The sequence below is a fragment of the Phaethon aethereus genome, assembly GCF_964289735.1.
Source record: "Phaethon aethereus genome assembly, chromosome: 1".
NCBI lineage: Eukaryota > Metazoa > Chordata > Aves > Phaethontiformes > Phaethontidae > Phaethon > Phaethon aethereus.
Window position 1 is genome coordinate 191,349,914 of NC_138575.1, and position 27,359 is coordinate 191,377,272.

General features: G+C 44.6%; 2 protein-coding genes across 3 annotated transcripts; one reads left to right on the forward strand and one right to left on the reverse strand.

Moving 5' to 3' along the window:
- Nucleotides 1-1,385: 1,385 nt before the first annotated feature.
- Nucleotides 1,386-14,029, reverse strand: SPRYD7 (SPRY domain containing 7; the record flags this gene model as incomplete). Of its 2 annotated transcripts, XM_082008224.1 has the most annotated exons (5): nucleotides 1,386-1,483; nucleotides 4,286-4,388; nucleotides 6,514-6,680; nucleotides 12,403-12,519; nucleotides 13,924-14,029. In XM_082008224.1, the coding sequence occupies 5 exons, from the start codon at nucleotides 14,027-14,029 to the stop codon at nucleotides 1,386-1,388; spliced, it is 591 nt and encodes a 196-aa protein (XP_081864350.1). The 2 variants fall into 2 exon arrangements, with proteins under 2 accessions (XP_081864350.1, XP_081864351.1); XM_082008225.1 differs by lacking the exon at nucleotides 12,403-12,519.
- A 9,271-nt stretch (nucleotides 14,030-23,300) lies between these two features.
- TRIM13 (tripartite motif containing 13) lies at nucleotides 23,301-26,975 on the forward strand (the record flags this gene model as incomplete). The annotated part of the gene is made up of 2 exons (XM_081998127.1): nucleotides 23,301-23,327; nucleotides 25,743-26,975. Exon 2 carries the CDS (start codon nucleotides 25,746-25,748, stop codon nucleotides 26,973-26,975), a length of 1,230 nt encoding a protein of 409 aa, XP_081854253.1. The 5' UTR covers nucleotides 23,301-23,327; nucleotides 25,743-25,745.
- Nucleotides 26,976-27,359: the final 384 nt, after the last annotated feature.

Below are 27,359 nucleotides of genomic sequence, written 5' to 3' on the forward strand. Positions count from 1 at the left end.
GAAAGTGAAATGAAACATATGAATGCCTAGTATAATTTCAGTTACATATCTGACCACAGCAAAGCACAGCAGATTTCAAGAGGAGTCGATAAAACTGCACTCTAATCTCCTGAGCTTTGTACCATAATGCTGACAAGGGCATCATTCCTTTCAGGTTGAAAAGTTCTACCCAACAGTGTCATGTGACAGCAAGGCTAAAGGGAAGGAAAACACAGGCCACTCAGAATGAAAAGACAGATGCAGAAAATCATAAGGTGAAAGGCTTTGAGAAAGTTGTTTGTATTTGAAAATTTCAGAATCAGATAATTTTTAAAAATATTTAAATAAAATCATTAATTTATGCAAATGCATTAAAACCCAGGAAAAGCCAAAACCAAAAACCAAACATCCAGTATGAAGATTTTCTTTACAATAAAATTCTTCTAGGAAGTATATTAAACATGACAAGAGGGGAAAAAAGCATCTCACAATTTATATTCAAGGGCATCACATTTTAGAACAATGTCTTAGCCATTAATCATTTATAAATGATTCACAAAGAAATTAAATACGATATTCCATAAAAGAATAATCTAGTTTACAGTTTAGATGTAAGGTTTCACCGTAACAGCTCATACCCTTCACCTGGCACTTTGCATACCCAAGCTGAGTGATCTGTACCTACTCTCCCAGAATAACACAGCACAGTGGTCCTCAAAAACACAGGTAGTGTTCAGGCTTACTTTCTAAGGTTCAACAAAAAGATATTACTAGAATAGTGTCCTGTTATTTATCACAATTAAAGCAAATGAAAAGCTAGGAGAAATAGATAAGTTATACTTGTCACTCTAAAATTGAGGAAATTGATTAAATTACACCTTGGGAAAAAAAACAAAACAAAACAAAACCCCGAAGTACCTGGCTGCTAGTTATGCCATCGTATTACTAGTCATTGTGCACAACTGGGACATCACAACTCCAAATCACAGACTAGAAACACAGTGCTTCCTTTAAACAAGGTACATAACTTCTGTGTGAAAAAAGCTGGGAAAGAAAATCATGAGAACTATCCATCTCCATAGCTATCATATGCATAAGGACTATTGGCTTTACAGAGCTCGAGTTTATTCAAAATACTGAATGTAATACTGATGTCAATAATATCCCTTAGTCTCCTTATGCATCAAGTACAAATCAGAGAAAAACCCTGCCACAAAACAGTGTCAGAAATCTTGTATTTGCAACACAGTTATCTGGTGTTGCAGTTAACATACTAATTCTGCAGACAACAGTCACAAGTACTTACTAAAAATACAGATATATTTCCCAAAAGTAATGTGAAGCTTTATTTAAGATGACAAAGCTTTTGTAACAGTGCAGGGTGCAAATTTTCGGTATGAAGACATTCAGAAGATTTGCTGCTCAAAGAGGATCTTTTCAAACCCTGGTGGAGGTGTATGATAAAATTCACTGAACTGACAGTCCAGAATGGCACTGTCATCAACTGCAGAAGAGAACCAAACAGAAGGAATTAGAGAAGGACCACTTACAGTTTAATCCTCTATTACACCTTTTTATTATATTATGTACTATGCTCAAACCATGAAGAATATTCTCCAATACATCCATTAGATATATACAATACAATTAAAAGAAATCTCTTCAACAAATTTGCTAAAGCCCTACACACATACCCAAGGAGAGCACATCATCTCTCTTTGCTGCTGTTTACTTTATTCGGTAATGGTACTTGGTGAAGTCAACGAGAATGCTGCCTCTGACTTCACTGGGAGCATTTGCAGGGCTTCAGGTAATGCCCTCCAAATTTTCTACTCTCTTTCTATGGACAGCTACAGATTAAGGACACTCCAATACACATTGCAGGGCTGTCACCTCCTCAGCTGCATATTTTTCTGTCCACTTCCTAATTCTGCTGGAGTGTCAGCTGTCTGCAATGATTCTTCTGGAGGTTTACAAGGTTTCAGATGTCTGCAATGGTTGGTGTCAGACCATCTGTTTTAGCATGTGACCCAAAGAGAGCTTCTTTGACTGCTTCTTTAAGTTGGAAGTTAATGGTTTTTTGCAATACCTCTCCCAGTTTTGGATCCCCTGCATAATCTGAGACACAAGTGTTACTATCTTTTATGTAGAATATAAAAAAGAAATTGCTGAGGATTTTCAGAGCAAAGCTTTCATGTATTGCATTAGCAAATTGAGACACCCAACCAGTAAGAAAAGCAAGATCTCTTTCAAAGACAACTTCTGCCAAGACAAACCTGGTACACTAGCAACATTAGATCAAAACAGAAAAGCTTCATCTCCATATTTTGGTTTGGAATTTAGATATCTCATCACCAAGGTAGGAATTTTTCCCTCCTAGGCTCAGTTAAAACTTCTATTAGAATATTTGTACAGTTCTGTACTACGTATGCAGTGTTTATATCTCACTTCTGCAAAAGTGCCTGAGGTACAGCTGCTGTAGGGAGCAACCTTTAAGTCCACTTTTCTGTTTTACATTCTCAGACCTGACACTGTGTTTGCCTGCTCTATCATGTTTCTTTTAAAAAGACACCTATAGTTCTAGTCTGAATTGTGGATAGGGTAAACACTTAGCAAACTCTCTTCTCTATGGTCAAATCCTTTCACATGACTAAAAGAAGTTTACAATAATTTAAGGACATTTATAGTTAAAAGTTTATACCAAGTAAGTACCATGAAAAAGCAATTTGCAGACTGCAATTATTCTAGTTCTATGTAGCAGACATGGTAATTACGATTAAATTATGCCCACTTGCGGATGATAAGAGCCTTGCAGTAAAAGGTCACTGCAATCTCCAGGCACGGAACTTCGTTAGTCAGAGAAAAAGATATTTACAGTAGGCTAACATGCCACCAAACGTTTTCTGAAAGCAACCTGCATCCTCCGGGGTATGTAACACCATTTCCAAAACACAGGGAAGATGCAACAATCAATTACCACACAGCAACTCTCTGCCTGCTGCTCAAGGTTCTTGCACCAGGAGCTCCGGCGGTGCTGCAGGGCTGCTGGTCTGCCACAGCATTTTACCAGCGCCATCACGTGGCTTAAGAACACATCACAAAATGACCGTATAAAACGATTTCCACTCTAATAGCTTGGAAAGATATAATTTGTCAGCTACATTTATAGACTGCAAAGGCTCTACAACACATCTAGGGTGTTTTCTTCATGTTTGTGAAATTCAATATTACAAATGTATCAAGATATAGATGGGAACATTCCAACAGTTCATTAGGAACCAACAAAGAAATGAAAAAATTATCCACATCACATAGCTAACGGTGTCTCAAGAGCAAAATCATTTTGCAGGAGGCTACTACTTAGATGAAGCTCACACAGGAATAAAGATAAACTGGAGATGGCTGGAGGTGTAACACTGGGAGTCCGATGAGCAGTTACCGTTTGCTCCAAGTTACAAGCCAACCCAGAGCATAGCATTGATGACCCACTGAGCGAGGGGAAGCACTGCCTTTCAGATGAGATGTTAAACAGAATTCTGACTACTTGGGAACTACAAAACCACTGGGAAGTTCTGGGAGAGTAAATTGTTAACACATGCCTTGGAAAAATTCCAGCTTCCATAATTCATAAATTCTTTCTTAAACTGCCTATGCAGGGATTAATTGGATATGGTATTTGTTTCTTCTTCAAAACTGCTGCATTGTATTGATGGTTACTGGCAAAACAGCTACCACAATTCGCTCACCAGTTGTTGGATTTCAAAACCAGGCATCAATGTGGTATAGCAGCAAAGAGCTGTACCACTATACAGCAAGCAGCTGTACTAGTACTACATTAAAGTTATTACTTCCATAAGAAAATACAAACAGCAACTCAGTATCTATTCATGTTTAACACTGAATGCATTTATGAAGTATGTGAAATTAATAGGCATAAATACCAAGCTTCAGAGATAAATCAGATTAGCCTACAAGTCTCCATTACTTCAAATTTGTTGGTTTACTTTTTTCCATCTGCTTCACAGGTTTTTTACCTGGAAATTTTTAGACTGAGTGCAGTAACTCTCCAGCACGTCAGACGTGGACACGGTATGTAGTCAGTAAGTGGTGCTTTTTTTCCTAGCTATTAAGCAGCATTAAAAATACTTTTGTATTTTCCTAGGTTTGCATTTTCATGCAATATATTGTTGTAGTTGCCAAAAATAAATCACTGATAAGTGTTCCATTTAAGTGAGAAGAATACATAGCTCATAAGACAGACTTGGTACAAAAACATTGTGAAACAGCTTGAAAATCTCTGACTTACCATAGACCACTGGATAGACAGTCCCTCGGATTCCTGAAGCTGGACAATGCATGTTCTTCCCATTTAAATATACATTTAATTCTACATGGTCATATGTAATGCCCTACAAAGTACAGAAAATTAACAAAAAAAAGCATCAACAAGTTAATACACATAAGGTTGCTACTTAATTTAGCTTTCTTAGCCACAGGCAAATTTTAACACCATTATGCTAACCACAGCATCCTAGAAAACCTCACTTGAAATATGCCTGCAGAGGACTAGAAGTTAATAAATGACTGGTAACATTTGTATTTTCAAATACTCAGGATTCTTTAACGCTTATACAATGTGGATGCAGCACAGTACTGCGCACCTCATCTTACCCAGTTTACAAAACAAATACCCAAACTATTCTTCACCATGTTAAAGAAATATAAAATTTTGAATTATTTTTGAATATTAAGCAGTTCACAGTCTTCTTGTTTGTAACTCCTCATGGAAATCACTTTAATAAATAATTATGCTATGAATTAAGTTTCTTGTCCATAGTTCCACATGGAAACCTCTCTCAGCTCATTTTCTCCACCAGCGGCAACAGACCATGGTTTCATATACAACGCTACAAATATGCTGACTACAGATTAGAAAGCAAACACTAAAAATGTAATAAATTACTGACTTCTGGTATGGCCGAGTATGACAATTTGTGTTGTCATACACTACTCAGAGATCTATTTTCATGACAAAACAAAATAAATTGAAGCTTATGAAAACGGGGGAGTTAGCAGTAACACATCAGCTACTTTTCTGTGATTAGTTGAAGCTGTGCAGACTACATAGTTTGACCAAACCCTGAAACAGCCCACAACCCTGCACGAAAACCATTTCAGAAAGGGATTAAAAGAATAATGTAGTGTCTGAGGGTAAAGGGTGGAAGAGTCAATCTTAGCTGTTTGGGGCTTCTACGGATGAAATTTCTGACCATTGCTATACAGAGGCAAGGTTATCCAGCAAGAAAAAGGTAGTGGTGATAAAAGGTCTAAATTTCATTGCATTGCTCCCATGTATTTTTGAAAATAGATCTCTAACAGGACATTGAGAAAATGACAGCAATAAAACACAACCCTTTAAGAAAAGTAACTTAAAGATGTTTTGAGAAACCTGGAATAGTAATCTTAAGATTCTCCATTTGCTCTCATTCTATATCATTTTCCCAGTGAGCATTACCCCCTCCCCACTTAGTATCTCTCCTTGCCTACAAAAGTTTGGCTAAAAATACAATTCATTTGTCACCCAGGACCTATCTCTGCTCAGCTCTGTTCTTCTAATCATTAACCAGTTAGCTACGGGATCTTGAGTTCAGCTGGGCATGGTGCATAGCTATGTAATGCATTCCAGCACATTATTTGTTCAGTAAGGTCCCATCTCAGACAACGCAGGATCCTTGTGATGGGAGTTTTCTGTCAGGTAGATACTGCAACCAGACTGCAACAGAACATTGGAGGCTACTTTTTAAACACTGGTAAAATCTGTCTCTGATTCAGAAACATATCAATGAAGATATGTTTGAGAATGAAGCCCACTGGTATTCAGGCTGCTGATCCATTCAACAGAAGGGGAGTGTACTGCGTTTGCGTGGTAAGGTTTTGGTAGCAGGGGGGCTGCAGGGGTGGCTTTTGTGAGAAGCTGCTACAAGCTTCCCCTGTGTCCAATAGAGCCAATGCAGCTGGCTACAAGACGGACCCGCTGCTGGCCAAGGCCGAGCCCATCGGTGATGGTGGCAGCGCCTCTGGGATAACAGAGTTAAGAAGGGGAAAAAAACCCGGCAACAGCAACTGCTGCCGGAGAGAGGAGAATATGTGAGACAAACAGCCCTGCTTCACACCAAGGTCAGTGAAGAAGGAGCGGCAGGAGGGGCTCCAGGTGCCAGAGCAGAGATTCCCCAGCAGCCCCTGGTGAAGACCATGGTGAAGCTGGCTGTGCCCCTGCAGCCCACGGAGCTCCACGCTGGAGCAGATCTCCACCTGCAGCCCAGGGAGTTGTATTTTTCTCCCCCTGTCCAGCTGAGGGGAGTGACAGAGCAGCTTTGGTGGGCACCTGATGCCCAGCCAGGGTCAACCGACCGCAGGGAGTTTGTATCAGCACTTTCCAAACTGGGAGATGCAAGCCAAACAATTTGACCAAAATAGTCAGTCTGACCACAGAGCTGTAAATAAGAGGAATCTGGGAACAGCTAAGAAACTCACCACCACATCGCCCTCCTGAGGAAGATTGTTTGCTGGTAGTCTATTTTTCTCCTCATTGTTATAGTAGAGAGCTCCATCATTCCTCATCACCAGGCTATGGACATCTCGACCAAGTGGAATTTGATTCAAGTTTGCTTTCTGGGTTGCAACTCCAATACCCCAAATCCCTAAAACATGACATTAACACGGTAAGAAAAAAAACCCACTATTTTGAAGACTATCTTACTGAAGCAGGACAGCATAAAGAATGTGTTTTTAACTAGCGCCATGGTGGTACTACCAGTAAATACATCTTGGAAATACCAGGACTATTGTGGGTTAGCCCTAGTGGGCAGCTAAGCACCACCACCTCTCCTGTTTATTGCTGAGCATGACATTAGGTAGCATGGAATATCTCTTTGGTTAGTTCAAGTCATCTGCCTGGTTGTGTCCCCTCCCAGCCTCTTGTACACTCCCAATCTTATTCACTGGGGGGGCAGAGTGAGAAACAAGAGAACGCCTTCATGCTGTGCAAACACTGCTCAGCGACAGCTAAAACATTAGTGTGTTACCAGTATTGTTTTGGTCACAAAGTTAAAATAGAGCACCATAGGGAGCTGCTATGAAGAAAATTAACTCCATCCTGGCTAGACCCAGTACAAGCAGCCACAAGAGACTGAAGATAAACAGCATCTACCCTGAAAAAGAAGGATGCAGAGAATTGTAACCACTTAGCTTAACTTTTATTCCCAGAAAAATACTGAAAACAAACTCTGAGACTGTAGGAGAATGTAAAAAATAAATCCAGCTAGCATGGATTTGTGAACAACACAATTTCCTTTTTCAGATGGTTAGGCTAGCCTTAGGGAAAAAGAAGAAATTGTAAATATGACAGATCTTGATTTGATAATGTTTTTGAACCTCATACAACATTGAAATAGTCAAATTACAAAAACCTGATCTAGATGGTAACAGCCATATGAATGCACAACTGGTTAGAAAACTGTATTCCAGGTGCTACTGCACCCTATCAAATCAAAAAAGATAACTCAAGTGCGGTTTGAGGTTTTGCACTGAATGCCCAAGGTCAAACACTGTTCTGCATTCCCATCAATGACTGGGATAACATGACAATGTGCTTATTAACATGCTGCCAATACCAACCTGATGGGACTGCATGCTCTTCAGAGACCCCTGAAGTTTTAAAGGATGCTGACAAATTGGGTAAGAGGTTTGAAATAAGGAAAATCCATCCATTTGCTTTTTCTGAATTATGAAGAACAGCAGGTAAGTAGGAATAGTAAGTGGCACAAATACAATAGTGGCTTGGCAACCAGTGCATAGAATATAATTTGGGGGTTATCACAGACCACATGCTGAGCGTGAGTCTGTATCCTACTGTTACGAAAAACTTCTGGATGTATGGCATTTATAAAGCAGACATATTGTATATACAGCAGATGAAGGGTGTCTACTGCTGCTGCAGCTGGAGCAGAGCATCCATTTTAAGCACCATATCTCAAGACAAATTACATCAATTAGAGATACTGTAGAAGAAACAACAAAACCAATAAAAAAATATAAAAATATCAGCTGTAAGGAGACACTGAAAAAACTGGGACTGTTTAATCTACAGAACACTAAAATGAGGCAAAAATATAAGAAAATTAGTTTCAAAAGACAAAATTGCAGAACAATTTATTCTAATACTTACATGCCCAGAATGAAAAGGACAAGAGTTTGAGCAAGATTCAGATCAGACTTCAAAAAAAACTTTACAATAGTCAGGATGACTCTACAGATGACCCTTAATAGATAGCACAAGAACATCTCTGGGAATCAAAGTTTTAAGCTAAGTGATCTACAACTCTCCTGTCTTGGGGCACAGGATACGTGAGACACAGTTCATAGGGACCAGGAGATTTTATTTCCTGTGTTTCTCAAATTAAGTATAAGAACATGGATACTGTGTCTGTGTGAATAATGACCATATATGAACAACAGCCACAGTGGATTCCTCACACAACAGAAAGGATACTAAAATTGCCAAGTTAAGACTGAGCTGGGGTTTACATGTAGCTTAAAACTAAACAACAGGTTTGACTGCGTGATGTTTTGGACAGGTTTGTGTTCATGCTGCCTGCACTCCAACCCAACTGAACGCAAACAACCCTAACCCAAAGGGCACCAGCTTCAAGCTTCAGCTGTTATTATAAGGCCTGCCTCTGGACTAACACCTCGCTTCTTCTTCCCGCCCCTACACACTTATGGAAAGAACAGCTTCATTTGCACAGTGTCTGTTGTTTTTAAAAATACAGGCTGATTTTTAATGTTAGAATACAGGCAAGCCTGGAGTGCACTCTGTACTAGTGAAGCTAATCATATTAGTTAAAAGCATAATGCTTCCAAATTTCATTCACTTTCAGCTGCCTTAGATCTGTGCAAAACAGATAAAGAAACAGGGTGCTGAAAGGCTCCTCTCGATAAGGCAGTGCTGGAATAAGTGCTGCAAAGTGTAGCACAAGGAGTGTCACCCTTGCTCGGGGAAACACAGTGCATGTTAAAAGCAAATGAAGGTAGGCAAACAGTTACAAGTATTGCTGGATAAACTGCACTATTTAAAAAAACATATTTTATAGCTACAGTGTTTTATGTGGTCATAAGCATTTATTTACCAAAAAAAGCATTTCTAAAATATGCTAACTGAAAAACATGCATATGTGGGGCTTATTGACAGTGCTTTCAACTAAACGTGAAGCGGGAGGGGGATAATATCAGACTCACACACAAGCTGTTGGACAACACACCAAGGTTAGAGGGACCGGGTGCTAGCAAGGGCCCTCAGCCTGTTGCACCAGAGAAAAGACCTCAAAGGAACTAAAGGTGGTTCCTCTAAGACGGTGACACGGCCGACAGCCCAGTTGAAGGGCATCTACACCAATGCATGCAGCATGGGCAACAAACAACAAACAGGAGGAGCTGGAAGCCACAGTGCTGCTAGAAAGCTATGATCTAGTTGCCATTACTGAAACTTGGTGGGACAAATGCCACGACTGGAGTGTGGCTGTCAATGGCTACAGGCTGTTCAGAAGGGACAGGCAAGGAAGAAAGGGCAGAGGCATTGCCGTTTACGTCAAGAAATGAACAGAGTGTGAAGAGCTGTCTCTGAAGAATAGCCACGAGCAGGTTGAAAGCTTATAGGGAGGAATCAGAGATTGCAGCAACAAAGGGAACCTTGTGGTTGGTGTCTATTACAGGCCACTCGACCAAAGGGACTCTGTTGATGAAGCCTTCTTACTCCAGCTACAGGAGTCATCGCACTCGCAGGCTCTCGTCCTGCTGAGGGACTTTAACCACCCCGACATCTGCTGGAAAAGTAACACAGCGAGCTGTAGGCAATCCAGGAGACTTCTGGAATGCATTGAGGATAACTTCTTAAGCCAGGTAATAGACAGCCCTACCAGAGGGGATGCCATACTGGGCCTGTTGGTGACCAATGCATGTAAGCTAATTAGTGACATCAAGATTGGAGACAGCCTGGGCTGCAGTGATCATGCATTGGTGGAGTTCACAGTCCTGAGGGATCTGGGTCAGGTGAAGAGTAAAGCCAGGACTCTGAATTTTAGGAAGGCAAAATTCCAGCTCTTCAGGGAGTTAGTCAATAGGACCCCCTGGGAAACTGTCCTCAGGGACAAGGGAGCAGAACAGAACTGGCAGATCTTTGAGGACACTTTCCATAGAGTGCAAGAGCTCTCAATTCCCAGGTGTAAGAAATCAGGAAAGGAAGGCAAGAGACCAGCATGGCTGAGTGGAGACCTGCTGGGCAAACTAAAGGGCAAGAAGGAAATGCACAGGCAGTGGAAGGAGGGACAGGTATCCTGGGATGAGTACAGGGATGCTGCCTGGTTTTGTAGGGATAGGGTCAGGAGGGCCAAGGCGCAGCTGGAGTTGAACTTGGCAAGGGATGCAAAAAATAAAAAGAAGGGCTTCTACAGGTATGTCAGACAGAAAAGGAAGGTCAAAGAAAGTATACTCCCCTTAATGAGCAAGACTTCCAAACTGGTAACAACAGATGAGGAGAAGGCTGAGGTACTCAACAACTTCCTTGCCTCAGTCTGCACTGGCAGTGTCTCTTCCCACACCTCTAGAGGGGATGGACTGCAAGACGGGGACTGGAGGAGCAAAGTCCCTCCCACTGTAAGAGAAGATCAGGTTCGAGACCACCTGAGGAACTGAACATGTACAAGTCTATGGGACCTGCCAAGACGCATCCCAGAGTCCTGAGGGAATTAGCTGATGTAGTTACTGAGCCATTCTTCATGATATTTGAAAAGTCCCGGAGGTCCGGTGAAGTCCCTGGGGACTGGAAAAAGGGAAACATTGCACCCATTTTTAAAAAGGGTAGCAAGGAGGACCCTGGGAACTACTGATCCATCAGCCTCACCTCTGTGCCTGGGAAGATCATGGAACAGATCCTCCTAGAAGCTATGCTAAGGCACATGGAGGACAGAGAGGTGATACAAGTCAGCCAGCATGGCTTCACCAAGGACAAGTCCTGCCTGACTAACCTAGTGGCCTTCCAGGACGGAGTAACCACATCAGTGGACAAGGGAAGAGCCACTAATGTAATCTGTCTGGACTTCTGTAAGGCCTTTGACACAGTCCCCCACAACATCCTTCTCTCTAAACCGGACAGAGATGGATTTGATGGGTGGACTGTTGGGTCAATCAGGAATTGGTTGGATGGTCGCATCGAGATGGAGATCAGCAACGAGTGATGTCCCTCAGGGGTCCGTACTGGGACCAGTACTCTTTAATAAAATCTCCATCAACACTATAGACAGTGGAATCAAGTGCATCCTCATGAGGTTCAACAAGGCCAAGTGCAGGGTCCTGCACCTGGGTTGGGGCAAGCCCCAGTATCAGTACAGGCTGGGGAATGAAGGGATTGAGAGCAGCCCTGCCAAGGAGGACTTGGGGATACTGGTGGAGGAAAATCCGGACATGAGCCAGCAATGTGTGCTCACAGCCCAGGAGGCCAACCATATCCCGGGCTGCATCCAAAGAAGTGTGGCCGCCAGCAGGTTGAGGGAGGTGATTCTGCCCCTCTACTCCGCTCTGGGGAGACCCTACCTGGAGTCCTACGTCAGCTCTGAAGCCCTCAGCACAGGAAAGACATGGAACTGTTGGAGCAGGTCCAGAGGAGGCCACAAAAATGATCAGAGGGATGGAACACCTCTCCTATAAAGAAAGGCTGAGAGAGTTGGGGTTGTTCAGCCTGAAGAAGAGAAGGCGCCGGGGAGACCTTATTGCAGCCTTCCAGTACTTTAAAAGGGGCTTATGGGAAAGATGGGGACAAGCTTTTTAGCAGGTCCTGTTGTAATAGGACAAGGGGTAATGGTTTTAAACTAAGAGAGGGTAGATTCAGACTAGATATGAGGAAGACATTTTTCACAGTGAGGTCATGAAACACTGGCACAGGTTGCCCAGAGAGGTAGATATCCCATCGCTGGAGACATTCAAGGTCAGCTTGGACGAGGCTCTGAGCAGCCTGATGTAGTTAAAGATGGCCCTGCTCATTGTAAGGGGCTTGAACTAGATGGCCTTTAAAGGTCCCTTCCAAGCCAAACCATTCTATGATTCGATTCTATTCTACAATATAACAGCATACAAAATATGGCATTTTAGTATTTGCACTCCTTTAGTAATATACTTACCATTCCTTGTAGTATTTCAGAGCCACAATTAGGAAAAAAGGAGAAACTGCCTTTTATACAATGACAACTTATAAAACTCTGCAAAGTTCTCAAGTTCATGAATGCAATTAGAAAGATGCATGTATTTGGTATTTTAGGTATAACAACCAGCAGGCAGTCTGACAACCAAAGTCGTACATTTTTGCTTACTAACCTGTAGACTGGATTTTAAACTCAAAATAGCTCTTGTTCTGATGCAAAGGTGCATTGGCTAAGCAGCCTCCCGTGCCACATATTCTTCTGCCATTTTTAACAATGACAACATCTGTTCCTGCACAAGAAAAAAAAAAACGCAAAACTTCAAAACATTTTTAGAGGTCTGGCAGCAGCCCTTAAAAACTCTAGCCATTGTGAACAGTTTTTGTTCTTTCTGCCCCGAGTAAGAGCTTCATTAGTCTGTGAGAATTATGATGATGGCAAATGCTTTGAAGTAAGAAAAGGAAGGCTGTTTACCAGCTAGTTCATCTTTCAACTAGGGTTTATTTATTTAAAATCGACACGCTGCTCTAATTTCAACTCTTGGGTTTCATGGCACCATGCTGATTACAACCTTTACTCAGCCACATCAGAAACATAACTTACAATTTAGTCAGAAAGGGTTCACGGTGGGACCAAAGCCCTGTACTCTGTCTCTACACACTGGAAAAAAAAAAAATCTGCAAAGAGAAGGAAAGGCACATCACGTAGAAATGTTTGATGCAACTGCAAAGTGTTTAATCGTTATCTGAACAAATACTTTTATTAGAAACATGCCTGCCAATATATAGAGAAAAAAATCCTCTGCTAAGTTTTCCTTCTCCAGTGGAAGACTTCATCTTTAAGTACTGTTGTCATGGTCAAGAACATGGGAGACAGGCAAGGTCCACTAATACAACTGAATAAAACCAGGCTAATAATTGCGCTTGAGCACTGGACCCTGGATCGGCCACACTGTTTTCCTCCTAGTTCTTTCCCTGGCTCTGCTGCAGCTGACACAGATCACTTCTCTCCTCAACAAACCCCAGATGTTGTTTTGTGGATAGCTCATCCTAAAGATTACGCTCAAAAATCAGTACGAACAAGACATCGGACAAAATACCGTATGGCTTGGCTCCTTCTGCATCTTCATTGCCATAACTTGACCCCACTGCTCTGAACCACCAGCTCTGGCCTAACCTGACCAAGATCTTCAGTCCCTGTCAGGCAGCCTTCCCCTCTCAGACAACCCCTCTGAAACTGTGGCACACTCCCACATACTCATTCTGCTCATGGCTTCAACGGAATTTGAACCAAATCGAAATTTTTTATTTCCCCCTGAAAACTGCCAAATCCTTCTAATAAAGTAGACCAAAAGCGACTTTCCCAGTGCTTTTCACTGAGAAAAGAGGATAAACTTTAAGGGCAGGTGCACATCCCCCCTAGGGCCGGTAGGGTTACACCGTACCAAAACAACCCGACACCGCCACCAGCTCCCCGTTCAAACTTCCCGCCGACAGCGTCCCGGGGACAGGCAGTCCCGGCCACCCGCCCCCCTCACAGGTCCCCCCCTGCCGCGTCCCGGGGCCGGGCCTGCGGCCTCCCCGCCGGGGAGGCGCCCGCACCGCCGCCGCCGCCCCTCAGCCTCCGTCCGCCCGCCCCAGCCCGTCACAGGCGTCTCGCTGCAGGGGAAGGAGAGACCCGGACCCGCCCCGTTTACCCATGCGCTGCGTGTCGAGATGCACCGCCGGCATCTCCTTCAGCTGGATGTGACCGGCACCGCCATCCCTGCACCAGGAGAAGCAGCAGAACACGGAGGCGGCCATGACTGGCCGGACCCCGCCGCGCCGCGCAGACGCAACGGCGGCCAGAGGGGCAAGGCAGGGAGGGCGGCAGGGTGCAGCGCCCTCTGGCGGGCAGGAGGTGGCGCCGCGCGGCTGAGGGGGCGAACGTCCCTTCCTGGCTGTCCGCCCCGTCGCGACATGGCGGGAGGCGGCGGGACATGGCGGGCAGCGCCCTCCCAGGAGCGACTGGGCCCGGGGGTGTCGTGAAATCGAGTACGGTCTAAAAAAAAACCTATTAAACCCCCATCTTTCCTCAGGAAGTGAAAATTTAAATTAAAACGAGTTGCAGCCAGAAACCTGCTCCTCCTTCTCCGCAGCTGAGGAACTGTCTGAATGTGGCGGTGGCTTGAGGCGGCATTGCGCTTGGCCAGCCCCCCGCAGCCTCAGGACACGGCCACCTAAAGGACAATTTTTGTGTGTATATATATATATATATATATATACAGACACACATACTAAGGAGGAAACTCGTCATGATGGGCAGATGGTAGGTATCACGTCAACGAACTTCACAGCACTGGGCCATCCGGGAAGGGACTCCCTCGTGGGAATCCACTGGTCAAGTTATTCCTGGCTCCAAGTAACAAGAACCACATTTATTGTTGTCTTTTTTTTTTCCCCACCCTTCTTTTTTTTAATTCTTTCTTGGAAAAGTGAAAAGAGACAGGACTCCCTGAAGCAAAAGGTTTGTGCAGCCAGGCCCAGCAGGGGCTGGCTGCCTCTCCCACCCAGGGTCTCTCCGTCTGCCTCCGTGGCCTTTGCTCCCCATGGGTTGCCATTTCTCCTCGTCTTCATGACCTTTTTTCGTAAAGCACACTTTGGTACCAGCTCTGTGTTGCTTCCATAGAGGCAGAATGCCATGTAATTTAAAAAGCTGTAGCTTGACTTGTGGCCTTTAGGTTACACAAGTGTTTCATTAGAGAAAGCCTTCGAGCTGTTCTTACAGCACACAGCATCCAGAATGGGGGCCCAAACTGGGCTCCAACAAATAGGGTAAATAATGATAACAAGGCTACAGAAGCCCACCTGTGCCTACTTCACATTTTTTTTATCTACAGAAAAATAAATGTTGTAATGTCGTAATAAATGTTGTGCCGTGGGCTGATGATCTAGAATGTTTTGCAGACAGCAGATAGTTTAAAATACATATATTTAAAGGCTTATTTATCTCCAGACCAATTTGGGATGAAGTTGTTGTTTCTCATGATTGTCATCTGGTGTTTTATTTTGCCGCATTTCACCTAGACAGCTCCCTTAACATTTTATTACAGTATATAATATGATGCTACTAATGTAACCCATATGGTACAACATTATCTGTCTTGGGGGGTGTGTGATTAAGCGGATATTCAAAAGTCCTTGTTAAAAGACATTTTCCTAGCAAGAAATGTCTTATTGGTCTGGATGGGATGTATCAGTCACACTTACCCCTTTACTTGAAACATGAGGTGAAACGCTGTCTTTCTCAAAATTGTGCCTAAAACCAACCTGATTTTAAGAGCAGCTTTAAAATATGCTTCCTTTCTTTTATTGGTCTTACTGTTCCAGGCCATAAACATTTTGGGTCAAGAGCTCACTTCCTTAAAATATGCCAAATAGGATTAGTCTTGAACTTCTAAGAAGTAAATACTAGGTGGAAGCTGATGTTCATTTATTTCGTATGGAGGGCATCATGATTCTCATTGGTAGCTTGTTGTTCACATAATTAATCCCATTTAAATCACTGCGGGATTTTTATTGTCTGTCACACACTGTGGGTTTGTTACAGTAAATGCTAAATGACAAATGTTAATATATTTAAAAAATAAAAAACAAAACAAAACAAAACATGGAGAAAGACTCAACCTCCAAGTGACTCCCCATCCCATTTTTTTCTCTGTGCCCCAGTAAGTCCTTCTTTACCCAAAATGAGCATGGAGAAAGCAAATGCATCTCACCACATGAAGTCAGCATTGCCAAATCAGTTGGACTCAAGGGGATGGGCCTTTGGGGAGCAGCGTCTGGCTGTGCCTTGCTGCCAGTTTCCTGCTCCACTGCTTTCTTAACTTGAGGGGCTGGTTTTACAGGCCAACAGACTGCAGCACTTGTGGGGTAAAGTACGTGCCACAGCTCGTAAAAGTTGCCGGTGCTGCTTTGGAGCACGCTGATTCCAGTGTCTACGTGCTCGGTTGGGCAGGAAGCCTCGGGGGACCAAGGTCAGAGCAGCTCTCCTCCCTGCACCCGTCCTACCTTCCTCCAGGTGCAGAGCCCAGCTGCTGAGCACCCTGATGGTGGCTGGTGACAGCTCGGTGTCACAATAAGTTGTGCAGGAACAGCGGCAAAGATACACGTGTGCCTGAAGTGAAGGCTCCGGTGCCGGACAAAATCACGCAGACAACAATGTTGCGCCAGTGGAAGTAAGGCAAAAGTCAGCGGGTTAGCTGGTAAGAAACACGGCTTATTCGTATGCCTTTCTTGGAGGTTGAGGTGAGCAATTCCAGCAGGATAGTACCATATTTGTAAATGTGCTTGCTGCCTGTTTAGAGCGTATTTGAACACTGGAATTTTTACATTGCACAGAGAACTGCCCCAAGGAAATGAAGATCTGGGATCCAACATTTAGAAGTATAATTGTGCTTGGTAATGAAGGGTTAATTCAGCTTCTGCCTTCCTTGAATGTGTATTTCTTTCACTGGGGAGGCCAAGTATTTAAGACCCTCCCACACTGGAAGCAAAATTATGCTCAGCATGCCTAAACATGTTTGCTGCTCACAGGGTTTTAACTTTATTTCCTTGAACAGTAGCAGCAGAGACATTTTGTCTGGGAACCATGTTAGAAGAACAGGAAAAAGACCAGTCCCATCCATTTCCTAAATGCAGGTGTATTTGGAGGTCCTGCTGAGAAGAAAATGATGATCATTTACTGGTTTTGTTCTCTTGCTCAGAGCTTCATTCACAAAATACAACTGTCTCTCATTAGCCCTGCAAAGTAGATCTACTGGCTGCAGACAAGTATGTTTCAGAAAGGTTCCCTGATAACGCCAAGTTCGTGGGAGAGAGGGGAACTCTCTCCTGTTGTTACAGCATGTAATACAACATGACTAATCAGTTCTCAGAAAAATAATTCCTCTTTGCCCTGCTAATAAATACCACTGGGACTTGCTTCTCTGCTGCCACGAGCTTTGTGAAGGCATTTACACCTGTGAAAACCAATGAAAAAAGTAGTTGTTAAATATGCTGGAATAGATTTAGTAACGTCTCCACGGAACTTGCACAGAAGTAAATGATGGTGCAGGACTGGAAAATCAAGGTTTGTTTATTGAAAGCAGTCCTTCCACTCCCAGGGTCAGGCCTGTGGTTTGGAAGATGATACAGACAAGGTCTCAGATGAAAAACAGGTTGTGCTTGTACTTCTGAAATCTTCATTATAATGTGTTCTTGTGAGGATTAACATTCTGTAGGAAGTCTTCTGTTTTATACAGTTAATCTGATGCTTGCCAAATCATAGAAGAAATTGTATATGAAAATTAATTTTGTTCCTCGTTGTTCTATTTACTTTGGAGGTCACTTCTCCTTTCTTCTTTATGCAATACAAGCAAAACCCACCGGAGCAGAGCTCTGATCTATAGGCAGTCACAAACCTCATCAAAACTGACAGGCACGCTGGCCATACTTCATTCAGGAAGGAGCAATTAAGTTCTTTTATGGTGTAAGATAGCTAAAAACTAGAAACCGCTGCCTACGGCACAGGGCTATACAGCCAAGCACTAAGATGAGCTAACTCGTATGAGCAAGCACTAATTTGGGGAAAGTCAAAGAGATTTCTCTAGGGACTGCTTGCGAACGCGGCGGCAAGAGCACAGATTGGTTGCAGCTGTGTTTGCCTGTGTGCATGTCCGGGACCGGAAACACCACGCGAGAGCCAGCAGACAGTGGGAGAAGCAGTGGTGCATGGCCCTGAGAAAAAGCCAAGGGACAGCTTCTTCTGGGCAAGCATCCTGGCTAGAGCAGCAAACTTGGACTGCCGCACAGTACTCCCTCCCATTTACTTCCTCTGCGTGCAAGGAAATGGGACGTGGCTGTACATTCTTTGTCAATAAATAGGATTATGCTAAGGAGATAACTGAATTCATCATTGATTCCCTCCCCCCCCGCCACCGGCCTTGCAGGAAAATCTGGCAAAGTGTTAAATATTAGTTAACTGTGTGGGTCAAAGTTCTGTGTGTAAAACTACGGAGCTTTTCAGTACTGCTAAAATAGTCATCGGAAACCCTGCAGACTTCAAGGCAGTCTCTGAAATTCAGACCTCAAAAGAGCAGTTGATCATTTCAATCGCTGACGATCCTTCATGGATTTTTAATGCCTGGTATTTCTACAATGTGTATTAAAAGTAGCTTTTATGGAACAGTAACAAGAAACTGCTTTCTCTGATCCCTCGTTTGGAGTGTTTAATATAGTCCAGATGTATCTGTTGAAAAGAAATTTAGTTGGATACAGTATAGTTGTGAAACATTTATACATGAGGAAGGTGTTTGATACAAGGAGCTGTTTTGAATAATTCCTTTATCTGTGTTATCTTACAGCATCTTCTTACCAAGCTGCTATTGGCATCAAAGCCCTTGCAGATTTATCTCCATGCTTAGGTCCCCATACCAGTTACATCCTACATCTCAGATTGTCTCCCTCCATCTGAGGGTATGCTCACACCAGCACAGCTGAAGAAAGCAGTGTGCTTCAAGAAGTCACTGTCCTGATGCTGGAGTGTGCTCTGTGTATGCTCTGACACCTCTGCAACAAGACGCTAAGCCTTAACCTCCTTCAGCGGGAAGTAAAAGGCAGGCTTGCAGCCAAGGGTAAGACTGTAAAATGCCCTCAAATCACCCCTTTTCTTTGGTGTTTCACCCTCGGAGACAATTACAATCTGATGGGTCTTTGGTAGCATGGCTTCAGAAGAAGCCTTACTGATGGAGAATACAAACCTGGGGGGAAAAAAGGGGTTTTAACTCCAGATACATTTATCAATCAGTTTTATGTTAAGACATCTTCTCTGGTACAGCACAGGGGGTGCCTGGGGCCTGGAATGAGCAGCTGGTGTGGCCGAAGGGCAAGGCTGTGTTACTTTTGGCAGCAGTGCCGGCAATCGCTGGCTGGAAGTGTTTGTGAAATTATGGCCGGGGGGGGGCACTTCTGGTTTTATGCTGACGTGTGTGCAGGCTGCCACCGAAACAAGCCCTCTCACTGGCTCATCCTGGCATTGGTGTTTGTTTGGCTGCGGAATCAGCTGGCTGCCAAAATTGATCCTGCTGAAAACTTTTTTTTTTTTTTAACTGGATTAGCTGTCAGCTCTGTTGGCAAGCAGATCTAGCCTAACATGTGGCCGCATGAATGTTGGAGCCAGCAGAGAGGAGGCATCAGGAAAGCATGACTAAGGGAAGGGAAAAGGATGGAATTATCTCTTTTGCCAGTAGCACAGTCTCAGCTTGTCTTAACCCCCATGAATCTACCTCTCAGGGTAAAATTACCTGTTACAGCTTGAGTCACATAAATGGCTTTCTTCCACAGAAAAGGAAAAATCTTGTCCCTCTTTTCCTCACTTCTCTGATGTTAGATCTGGTGATTGTCTAATCTTGCACTGAACTGGTTTAACTCGTTGAATCAGCAGAAAATTCACCCTGGCAAAGAAAAGGGAATAGCGTTCTGCTGGCTTAGCGGGCTGAATCAGCTCGATAAAGCATCTGCTGGGGCTGGCAGAGTTGGTACAGGCGAGGAGGGCAGTAGCAGTCAGCTCTGAGGTCACTGACTGAACCACAGTGTACAGCTTCAGTCTCAGAAATCTCCTGTCATTATGCTTAGTAGAGGAGCCACGATCTGGGTTCTCCCTGTAGTTTAAAGATGACAACGGGTACTATCCCTTTGTCCTACAACAAACACGGTGTTTGTCTCATGAATCTGGAAAATACCGCTATTTTATAATTCCTTCCAAACTCCTACCCCTGTATTTTGAACCCTCCCATGGCAATGTGACATTTATCCTAACACATCCCTTCAAGCTGGGCCTCTCCTTTGAGCCTAGATTTCCCTTGGGCTTGTTTCCTTATTAAATAGGGAGATATTGCCACAGATCTACTAATGCTCTTCTCCATCAGCCAGAACTTTTCTCTGAAGCGTCAACAAATGGCCTCCGATGCTACTCTGGGAAGACACTCTGTGGTCTCAGATGCAGGAATGCAAACTCATCTGCAAACTGCTATTGAAAAACCTCTATAAACAACAAAGCATTTACAAAATGCTTATAGAATCATAGAATCATTTAGGTTGGAAAAGACCCTTAAGATTATCGAGTCCAGCTGTAAACCTAACGCTGCCAAGTCCACCAGTAAACCATGTCCCTAAGTGCCCGATCTACACCTCTTTTAAATACCTCCAGGGATGGTGACTCCACCACTTCCCTGGGCAGCCTGTTCCAAAGCTTGATAACCCTTGAAGAAATTTTTCCTAATATTCAATCTAAACCACCCCTGGTACAACTTGAGGCCATTTATAGAGACAGACAGTATAGAAAGATGGACTTACATGTGTGCAAAATGGTTGTGTACAACTGTATCAATCAGAATGCCAAAATTGTTATTTGAAGACAGATGATGATACCCTTGAGTACCAGTGCTGACTGGGCATTGTCTCTATGCTCCAAGCACAGAAATCCCGTGCTGTGTTTGCCCAGAAGTTTAAGCTTTCATCTTTGACGGAAGAAAGCCCAGCTAAAGAGGGACAAGAACATTTTGAGATGGTCCTAATGAAGAGGAGATATCCTGGGTGGGCAGTCATCCACGCTTATGCCCAGAGAGCTCCTTCTTCATTTATAGGGAGACAGAGTAGGACAGGCAAATGACCTTACACCAGCCCACAGAATTAATGGAGAATGAAATGTACTCTAAAAATATGTCAAGAAAAAAGTTAAAATATGTCAAGAAAAAAGTTATATGAGAAATATATAAACTTACAATGAGTGAGAAATCTAAAATGCCATGTTATTGTTAATATTTTTAACCATAAAATTAAAAAGAAGATTAGTAGAATCAGGAAATTCTTGATACAAAAGTGGCTGTTGGAAAAGCATAAGGCAAGGGGTACTTGGAAAACACAAATGCGCAAGCATTGGGATCTCACTTGAACGCAGTTTGGGTAGCCGAGGAATGGATTAAGCCATCACTTTTCAGAAACGACCTGGAATTACTTGTTTTTAATAAACAGCAAAGAAGATGACGGACAATTAAGCAGAAACAAGCAGGATGTTGAAGCGTACCTAAAGGTCTTGGTTGCTTTTGTGCAGCAACTCTACCTTCTGGGGCCATTCTCCAGTAGGTAGTGAATGAAATGACCAAGTGTGTGAGCACTCTGAAGAGGATTTTCAGATATATTTGTTCTTGATCAAACTGTTCCCATCGAGTTCAGCTGAGAGGTCAGGCCAGCTCGGATGGAGGCAGCAGGAGAGAAGGTGAGGAAGAGGAGAGCTCTTCCTCTTCTGGCTGCAGTAAATTGGGGAACCACAGGCATGTTATTGAATGGTTTTTAAAATCCATATTCCTAAACAACTGGAAGTAAGATGTCAGGTGCGTGAGGGAGCTTCATCTCATAGAAATACGGTCTAGCCTGTGATGTTACTTGTGTGCGTAGTCCTGAACGTGAATAGTCTCCCATGTGCTGATGAGTGACGTGACTGCAGTGGGTGAGTGAAGAGCAGGGGCGTGACAGGGGTGCAGGAGGCAGAGCACATGCGTTTTGGAACAGCTTTTGATGTAGCGTTTCATGAAGCCTAACTCGAAAGTAAGTTCAGTTTGGCTTCGATGTGAGACCTGATATGATGACTGAGAACTAATAGGACTGCAAAAAATACAAAAAATCAAAAAGTTTCTCCACAGTGTCGGCACTTCCAGCTGCAGTTTCATAGTCCTGTAACTAGAGGGTCCACTCAGGCAGATGCGGGATCCCTCCTGCTCTGTCTCCCTGGGTCTAGTTGGTGTTATTGCGGGAGACCTGCATAGGTTTGACAGGCCATGTTACTCTCCAACAGATTCACCAGCAGGAAATGGTACAGCCAGCACATTAAAGCAAAGAGGAACGCATCTCCATCCTTTTACGAAGCATATAAGGATATCTGGCTAAAACGATGTTGTATTTTTTTAATAAGGGGTGGATGGAGGTGGAAGATGCTCAGCGGCATCACCACCCAGCAGTGCTCCTCGTTGCGCTGTGCGACGTGCGCCCGTGAGCTCAGTCTGAAGTCTAATTTAATAAAACAACAGAAACCCCTAAATACCTCGGGGGGGTGGGGGCAGAACAGGCCACCTGCTTGGGCCTTGACGTCGGCCACCGGCTTAGACAGGCGGCATCCACCGCCTGGCAGCGAGGCCGCCCCTTCCTCTCCCCCGGCGGCCTGGGGGCTTTCCTTGCCGCCGGCCAAGGTGAGTGGGCGCACCCCGTCCAGGCCGGCGGGCAGCAGCTCCCGGCCGACCGCTTCTGCGGGCCAGGGCCGGGGTCGGGGCCTGCCCACTCCTCCCGGGCCGAGCGGCGGCGGCGGGGCGCGGCGAGGAGGGGCGTGCGGCGGGGCGGCCGGCGGATGGAGGCCCTCAGCATCGCCCGCTGCCGCTGACCGCGCCGCCGCGGCTCGCCGAGGTGAGAGCGGGGCGACGGGCCGTGCCGTGCCGGGCCGGGCCGGGCCGGGCTGTGGAGGGGGCGGGAGCGGCTGCCGGCAGCCTCGGGCCCGGAGCGGGTGGCGACTGGGGCCGGCCGCGGCGCCGCGCGGTGCGGACGGCCGAATCGACCCGCTCCCTCCGCTTGCCCCCGGCTTCTCCGCCAGCCCCGGCCCGGGATGGTGAGTAGCGGGGTCAGGCGGCGGCGCGGGCCGGACCCGGGCGCCGGCGGCAGGAGGGGGCAGGCCCGGCCGGGCGAACCAAGGCCGCGGCGTTGTGAGGCGGCGGCGCGGCGGGCTGCTCCCGGCCGGCGGGGGGAGGCGGCGGCCGCCGCCGTTGCCGTTGGTCTCGCTGTCAGCCCCCCGTCCGCAGAAGCCTCGGTTTATTCGTTGCGGGGCTCAGGGTGACTCCGAGGTCCGCCCTGCCCCGGGCAGCGGTGCCCAACGGAGCGGCTGTGACCCGCGGGGCGCCCGTGGCCGGCGGCTGGGAAGCGCGGCCGGGCCTGGCAGGATCGCCCTCGTTTAGGCGGGTGTCGGGGATCACCCCTGGCAGGAGCGGGTTTGTAACCAGAAGCAGTGAGGGAACTCCCACCTGGGCAGAGGGACGAGGAGGCGAGTGCAGCAGCCCTGCGACCTGCGCCCGAGGGGTTGTCAAAGCGCGTCGGTGAAACGGTGTTCTCGGGGCTGTAGCTGCGCTGAGCCAGAATTGCTTCTTTCTCCAGGACTTTCTAGCTTTCTGAAGGCTGAACGTGTTGAATCTACCTGGTACTCATGGAAAAAAAACTTTGTCCATGAAATAGCAGGTTTAAAGCATGGCCACTTTCCCCAGCTCTTTCTGGCCGTCTGGACACCTGCACCTGGAGGTCAGTTGTTCTATGTTACAATATCTACGCTGACCCTCCATTAGGTTGCGGTTCCTCTGGGTCGGGTGAGCAGAGTTAAGATTATTGCTGCTGGGAGGAGGAGCTCCCATCCCCCTTCCTCCTGCCTTATCTGTGTGGGACCCCAATTTTTTGGGCTGATTCAACACACCAGTCTGACAGAAGGCTGGTGAAATTGCTCATAGGACGTCCTGAGAATGATCAGGGCCCTTGCAAAGGCAGGCAGACAAGACCTCTCCTGACTCGCTCAACTGCTTGTGGCCTGACTCGGTCAAGTTTTATTTAGCATACTTGCACACTGTGGCAGGAAACTTGTCATTCAAGAGCTATCTTTTTGTTTTGTTTGAAGTTTGGTGAAATTTTTGTTTTGCTTTTAGCCTGTTGCTGGCTGATAAACCCAAATTCTGTGCTGAGAAGCATACTAGATGAATTTCTCCCTGGAGCATGGGAAAAAGCTACTGTGGTTGTTTTTGTATTTATGGTTTGATTTGTTTTGCTATTCTTCTTCCTAATGATAAAACTGGCCAAGTTGCTCTTTCTGATGGGGGACATCTGCTGGGTTTGTACCAGGAGAGTTTCATGTAGCTCAGGTGAAGGAAGAAACCGCTGTGCCTTTTGGTCTGTGTGCTACGGGTGGGGAATTCCAGGGCCATCCAAACCTGGATCAAAAGTTACACACAGAAATTCCCAATGGAGAAGTTGAAATGTTGCTGTAGTTCCTCACACAAATACCAAGCTGCTAATACAACAGGATGTTTCAATCCAGAGGCAACTTACTCTCTGAAATTAATGTCCTAAAGAAGACAGAAGCTCAGCTGTCCAAACCAGTCATACAGGTTTTCAGTATTTTTGGTTTGGTGTTACTGGTGGTGTTGTAAGGAGGCAGCGGGGGGGGAAGCTCATAGACTTGCCCATTTCTTTTTTTAAAATCCTAGGTTTTAATGATGTCATATAATGGTTTTGAAATTCAGTTATATTTATAAAGCATAATTATTTAATTGGATAAGTGGGGTTGGAATGCACCAGGACAGTTTTATTTGGATCATGAAACCTTTTTGTATATGTTTTTTGTATTTTTAGGAGCATGAAAGTCTTCAATGTTTGTCCTGCAATTTTGATGGAACGTGTTGTAGTAAGCATTTTCTGCAGTGGTTTGCAGTCCTCGCTGTCAGGCGTGCAAAGCTGCTTTTCCAGCTCCCTAACTAAGAAGTAAAATCCTCCCTGGTAAAGGAGACAGACCAGAGCAAATATCTTCTGCACTGTGAATTTCCATTTACTAAAAAATGGAGAACTGTCTTTTTAGTTTTGTATTTGTAGAGCAGAACTGATCTTTGTGCTGCTACGGTGGCTAAAAGCTGTGAGTACAAGTTGGAAAGAGAGCACTTATTCATAAACAGGTAGACTCAGGAGTATGGGGGCAAAATCATCCTCTTCCTGTCATCCCATTCTTTTTAGCAGTAGGAAGAGGACGGAAGAGAAACTTCGGTTGTTTTAGTACTGAGAGGTGCTTCAAAATTACTTTCTTCTCACAGAAAATGAAGCTAACTTTTTGAGTGGTGACTCCCCTTTGTCTTTGCAGGTAGAGCAAAGAGCCACATCACATATTCTGTAGCTGAGAAATTCTGAAGCTGGGCTTTTTCAGTCAGCTTTAATATTGCCTTCTTAGAGTAGTGGTGCATGAGGTCTGAAACTGTAAGCTTTGGATGAGTTGAGCAAGCAGAGAGTAATCAAATCTTAGCAGGGCGTATTGGCTGGTTATCTTTTGTAAAAATCCAGTTTCTGGGTATTGCATCAGTGAGGAAAGATGTAAGTCTTGAACTGTTATTATGAGTACATGAGCTATTTTCATTCAGAGTCCTTGCTGGGTTTGGCAAGCCTTCTTTTCCAGCATTTCTAGTTGAGAGTCCAAAAATGGTTCTGCCTGGACACCAAGCTGTTCTTGTCCCTGCCATATTTGCCAGATACCACACCTAACTGGACTGGCTGCAAGAACCCAGTTGAGGCTCTGTCTTAATGATACTAGAGAAAAAAGGAGATCCTTTTCTTACTGAGATGTGTCTCAGGCAGAGATCAGTTTTTGCATGGTTTCCCTGGAGGAGAGATAAATTTTGTACGTTCTGTTAACCATCTTTCTTCTCTTTCCTAGGATATGATGGAGCTCTTGGAGGAAGATCTCACCTGTCCCATTTGTTGTAGCCTGTTTGATGATCCTCGTGTCCTGCCCTGTTCACACAATTTCTGCAGAAAGTGTCTGGAAGGAATTCTTGAGGGAAATGTGCGGAATGTGCTTTGGAGGCCATCCCCTTTCAAGTGCCCCACATGCAGGAAGGAAACTCCCATTACTGGAGTCAACAGCTTGCAAGTCAACTACTCCCTGAAAGGTATCGTGGAGAAATATAACAAAATCAAAGTAAGTCCAAAAATGCCTGTGTGCAAAGTGCACAGTGGGCAACCCCTTAACATTTTTTGCCGGACAGACATGCAGCTGATCTGTGGGGTTTGTGCCACCCGTGGTGACCATACAAAGCACGTTTTCTGTTCTATTGAAGAAGCTTATTCCCAGGAGAAGCGGGCTTTTGAAACCCTCTTTCAGGGCTTTGAAACTTGGCGTTGTGGAGATGCCCTCTCGCGGCTGGATACCTTAGAAACCAGTAAGAGGAAAGCTCTGCAGATGCTGACCAAAGATTCTGACAAAGTGAAGGAATTCTTTGAGAAGCTGCAGCACACGCTGGAGCAGAAACGAAATGAGATTCTCTCTGACTTTGAGACCATGAAGCTTGCAGTGATGCAGGCCTATGATCCGGAAATCAATAAACTGAACACAATTCTGCAAGAGCAACGGATGGCATTTAACATCGCGGAGGCCTTCAAAGATGTGTCTGAACCCATTATATTTCTGCAACAGATGCAGGAGTTCAGGGAAAAAATCAAGGTGCTCAAAGAAACCCCTTTACCTTGTTCCAGTGTGGACATCAGCCCTACAATGAAGAGCTTTGATACCAGCCAGTGGAATGGAATAAAACTAGTTGATGTGGACAAACTTTCCTTGCCTCAGGAAAACAACACTCTTAAATTCAAGATTCCCTCAGTCTTTTCACGCAGATTTATAGTGACCTTTCTTATTTGCTTGCTTATTCTTGCTGTCACCAGAATGTCCTTTGTGGAGTCAGTTGTTGACAATCTGCAGTGCTGGAAGTCTCAATTCTTTACGATTAGCTTGTCCTATTTGGCAGATACAGTGGAGATAGCAGATCATGCAGTCTTTTACTGGGAACAGATGACAGATGGAGCTTCACTTCTAAGAGAAAAGTGTAAAAACTATACATTGGTTGTACTGGATAATGTTGCACAGTTTGTGTGCAAATATAAACTGTTGTGAAATCCCTGCTGAAATATCAGACCTAAGAAATCTAGTGAAGAAAATACAGAACTTCTTAAAATTAATTGTTTTTGTAAGACTTCAGGTGAAAACATTCAAAGATTCAAAATGTTTCCAAAACATTCATACTATTCATGTAGTTTGAGCACTGGTAAACTGGAAGGTGAAATGGAGCTTTGAAAACACATTGTTTCTGGATTCTTCTTTCAGTGGTGATTATAGGAATATTATTAATTGTAAATCATTTTTCTTACCAAAATATAGGGTCAAACCATGTACTCTGTTTAATGTTAGTGTAATTGTAGAATAAGATAAAAAGTGTCACTTCCTGAAACGTCATAGTTTAAAAATTTTTTTTCTAACTGGTAGATGGTTTGGACAGAG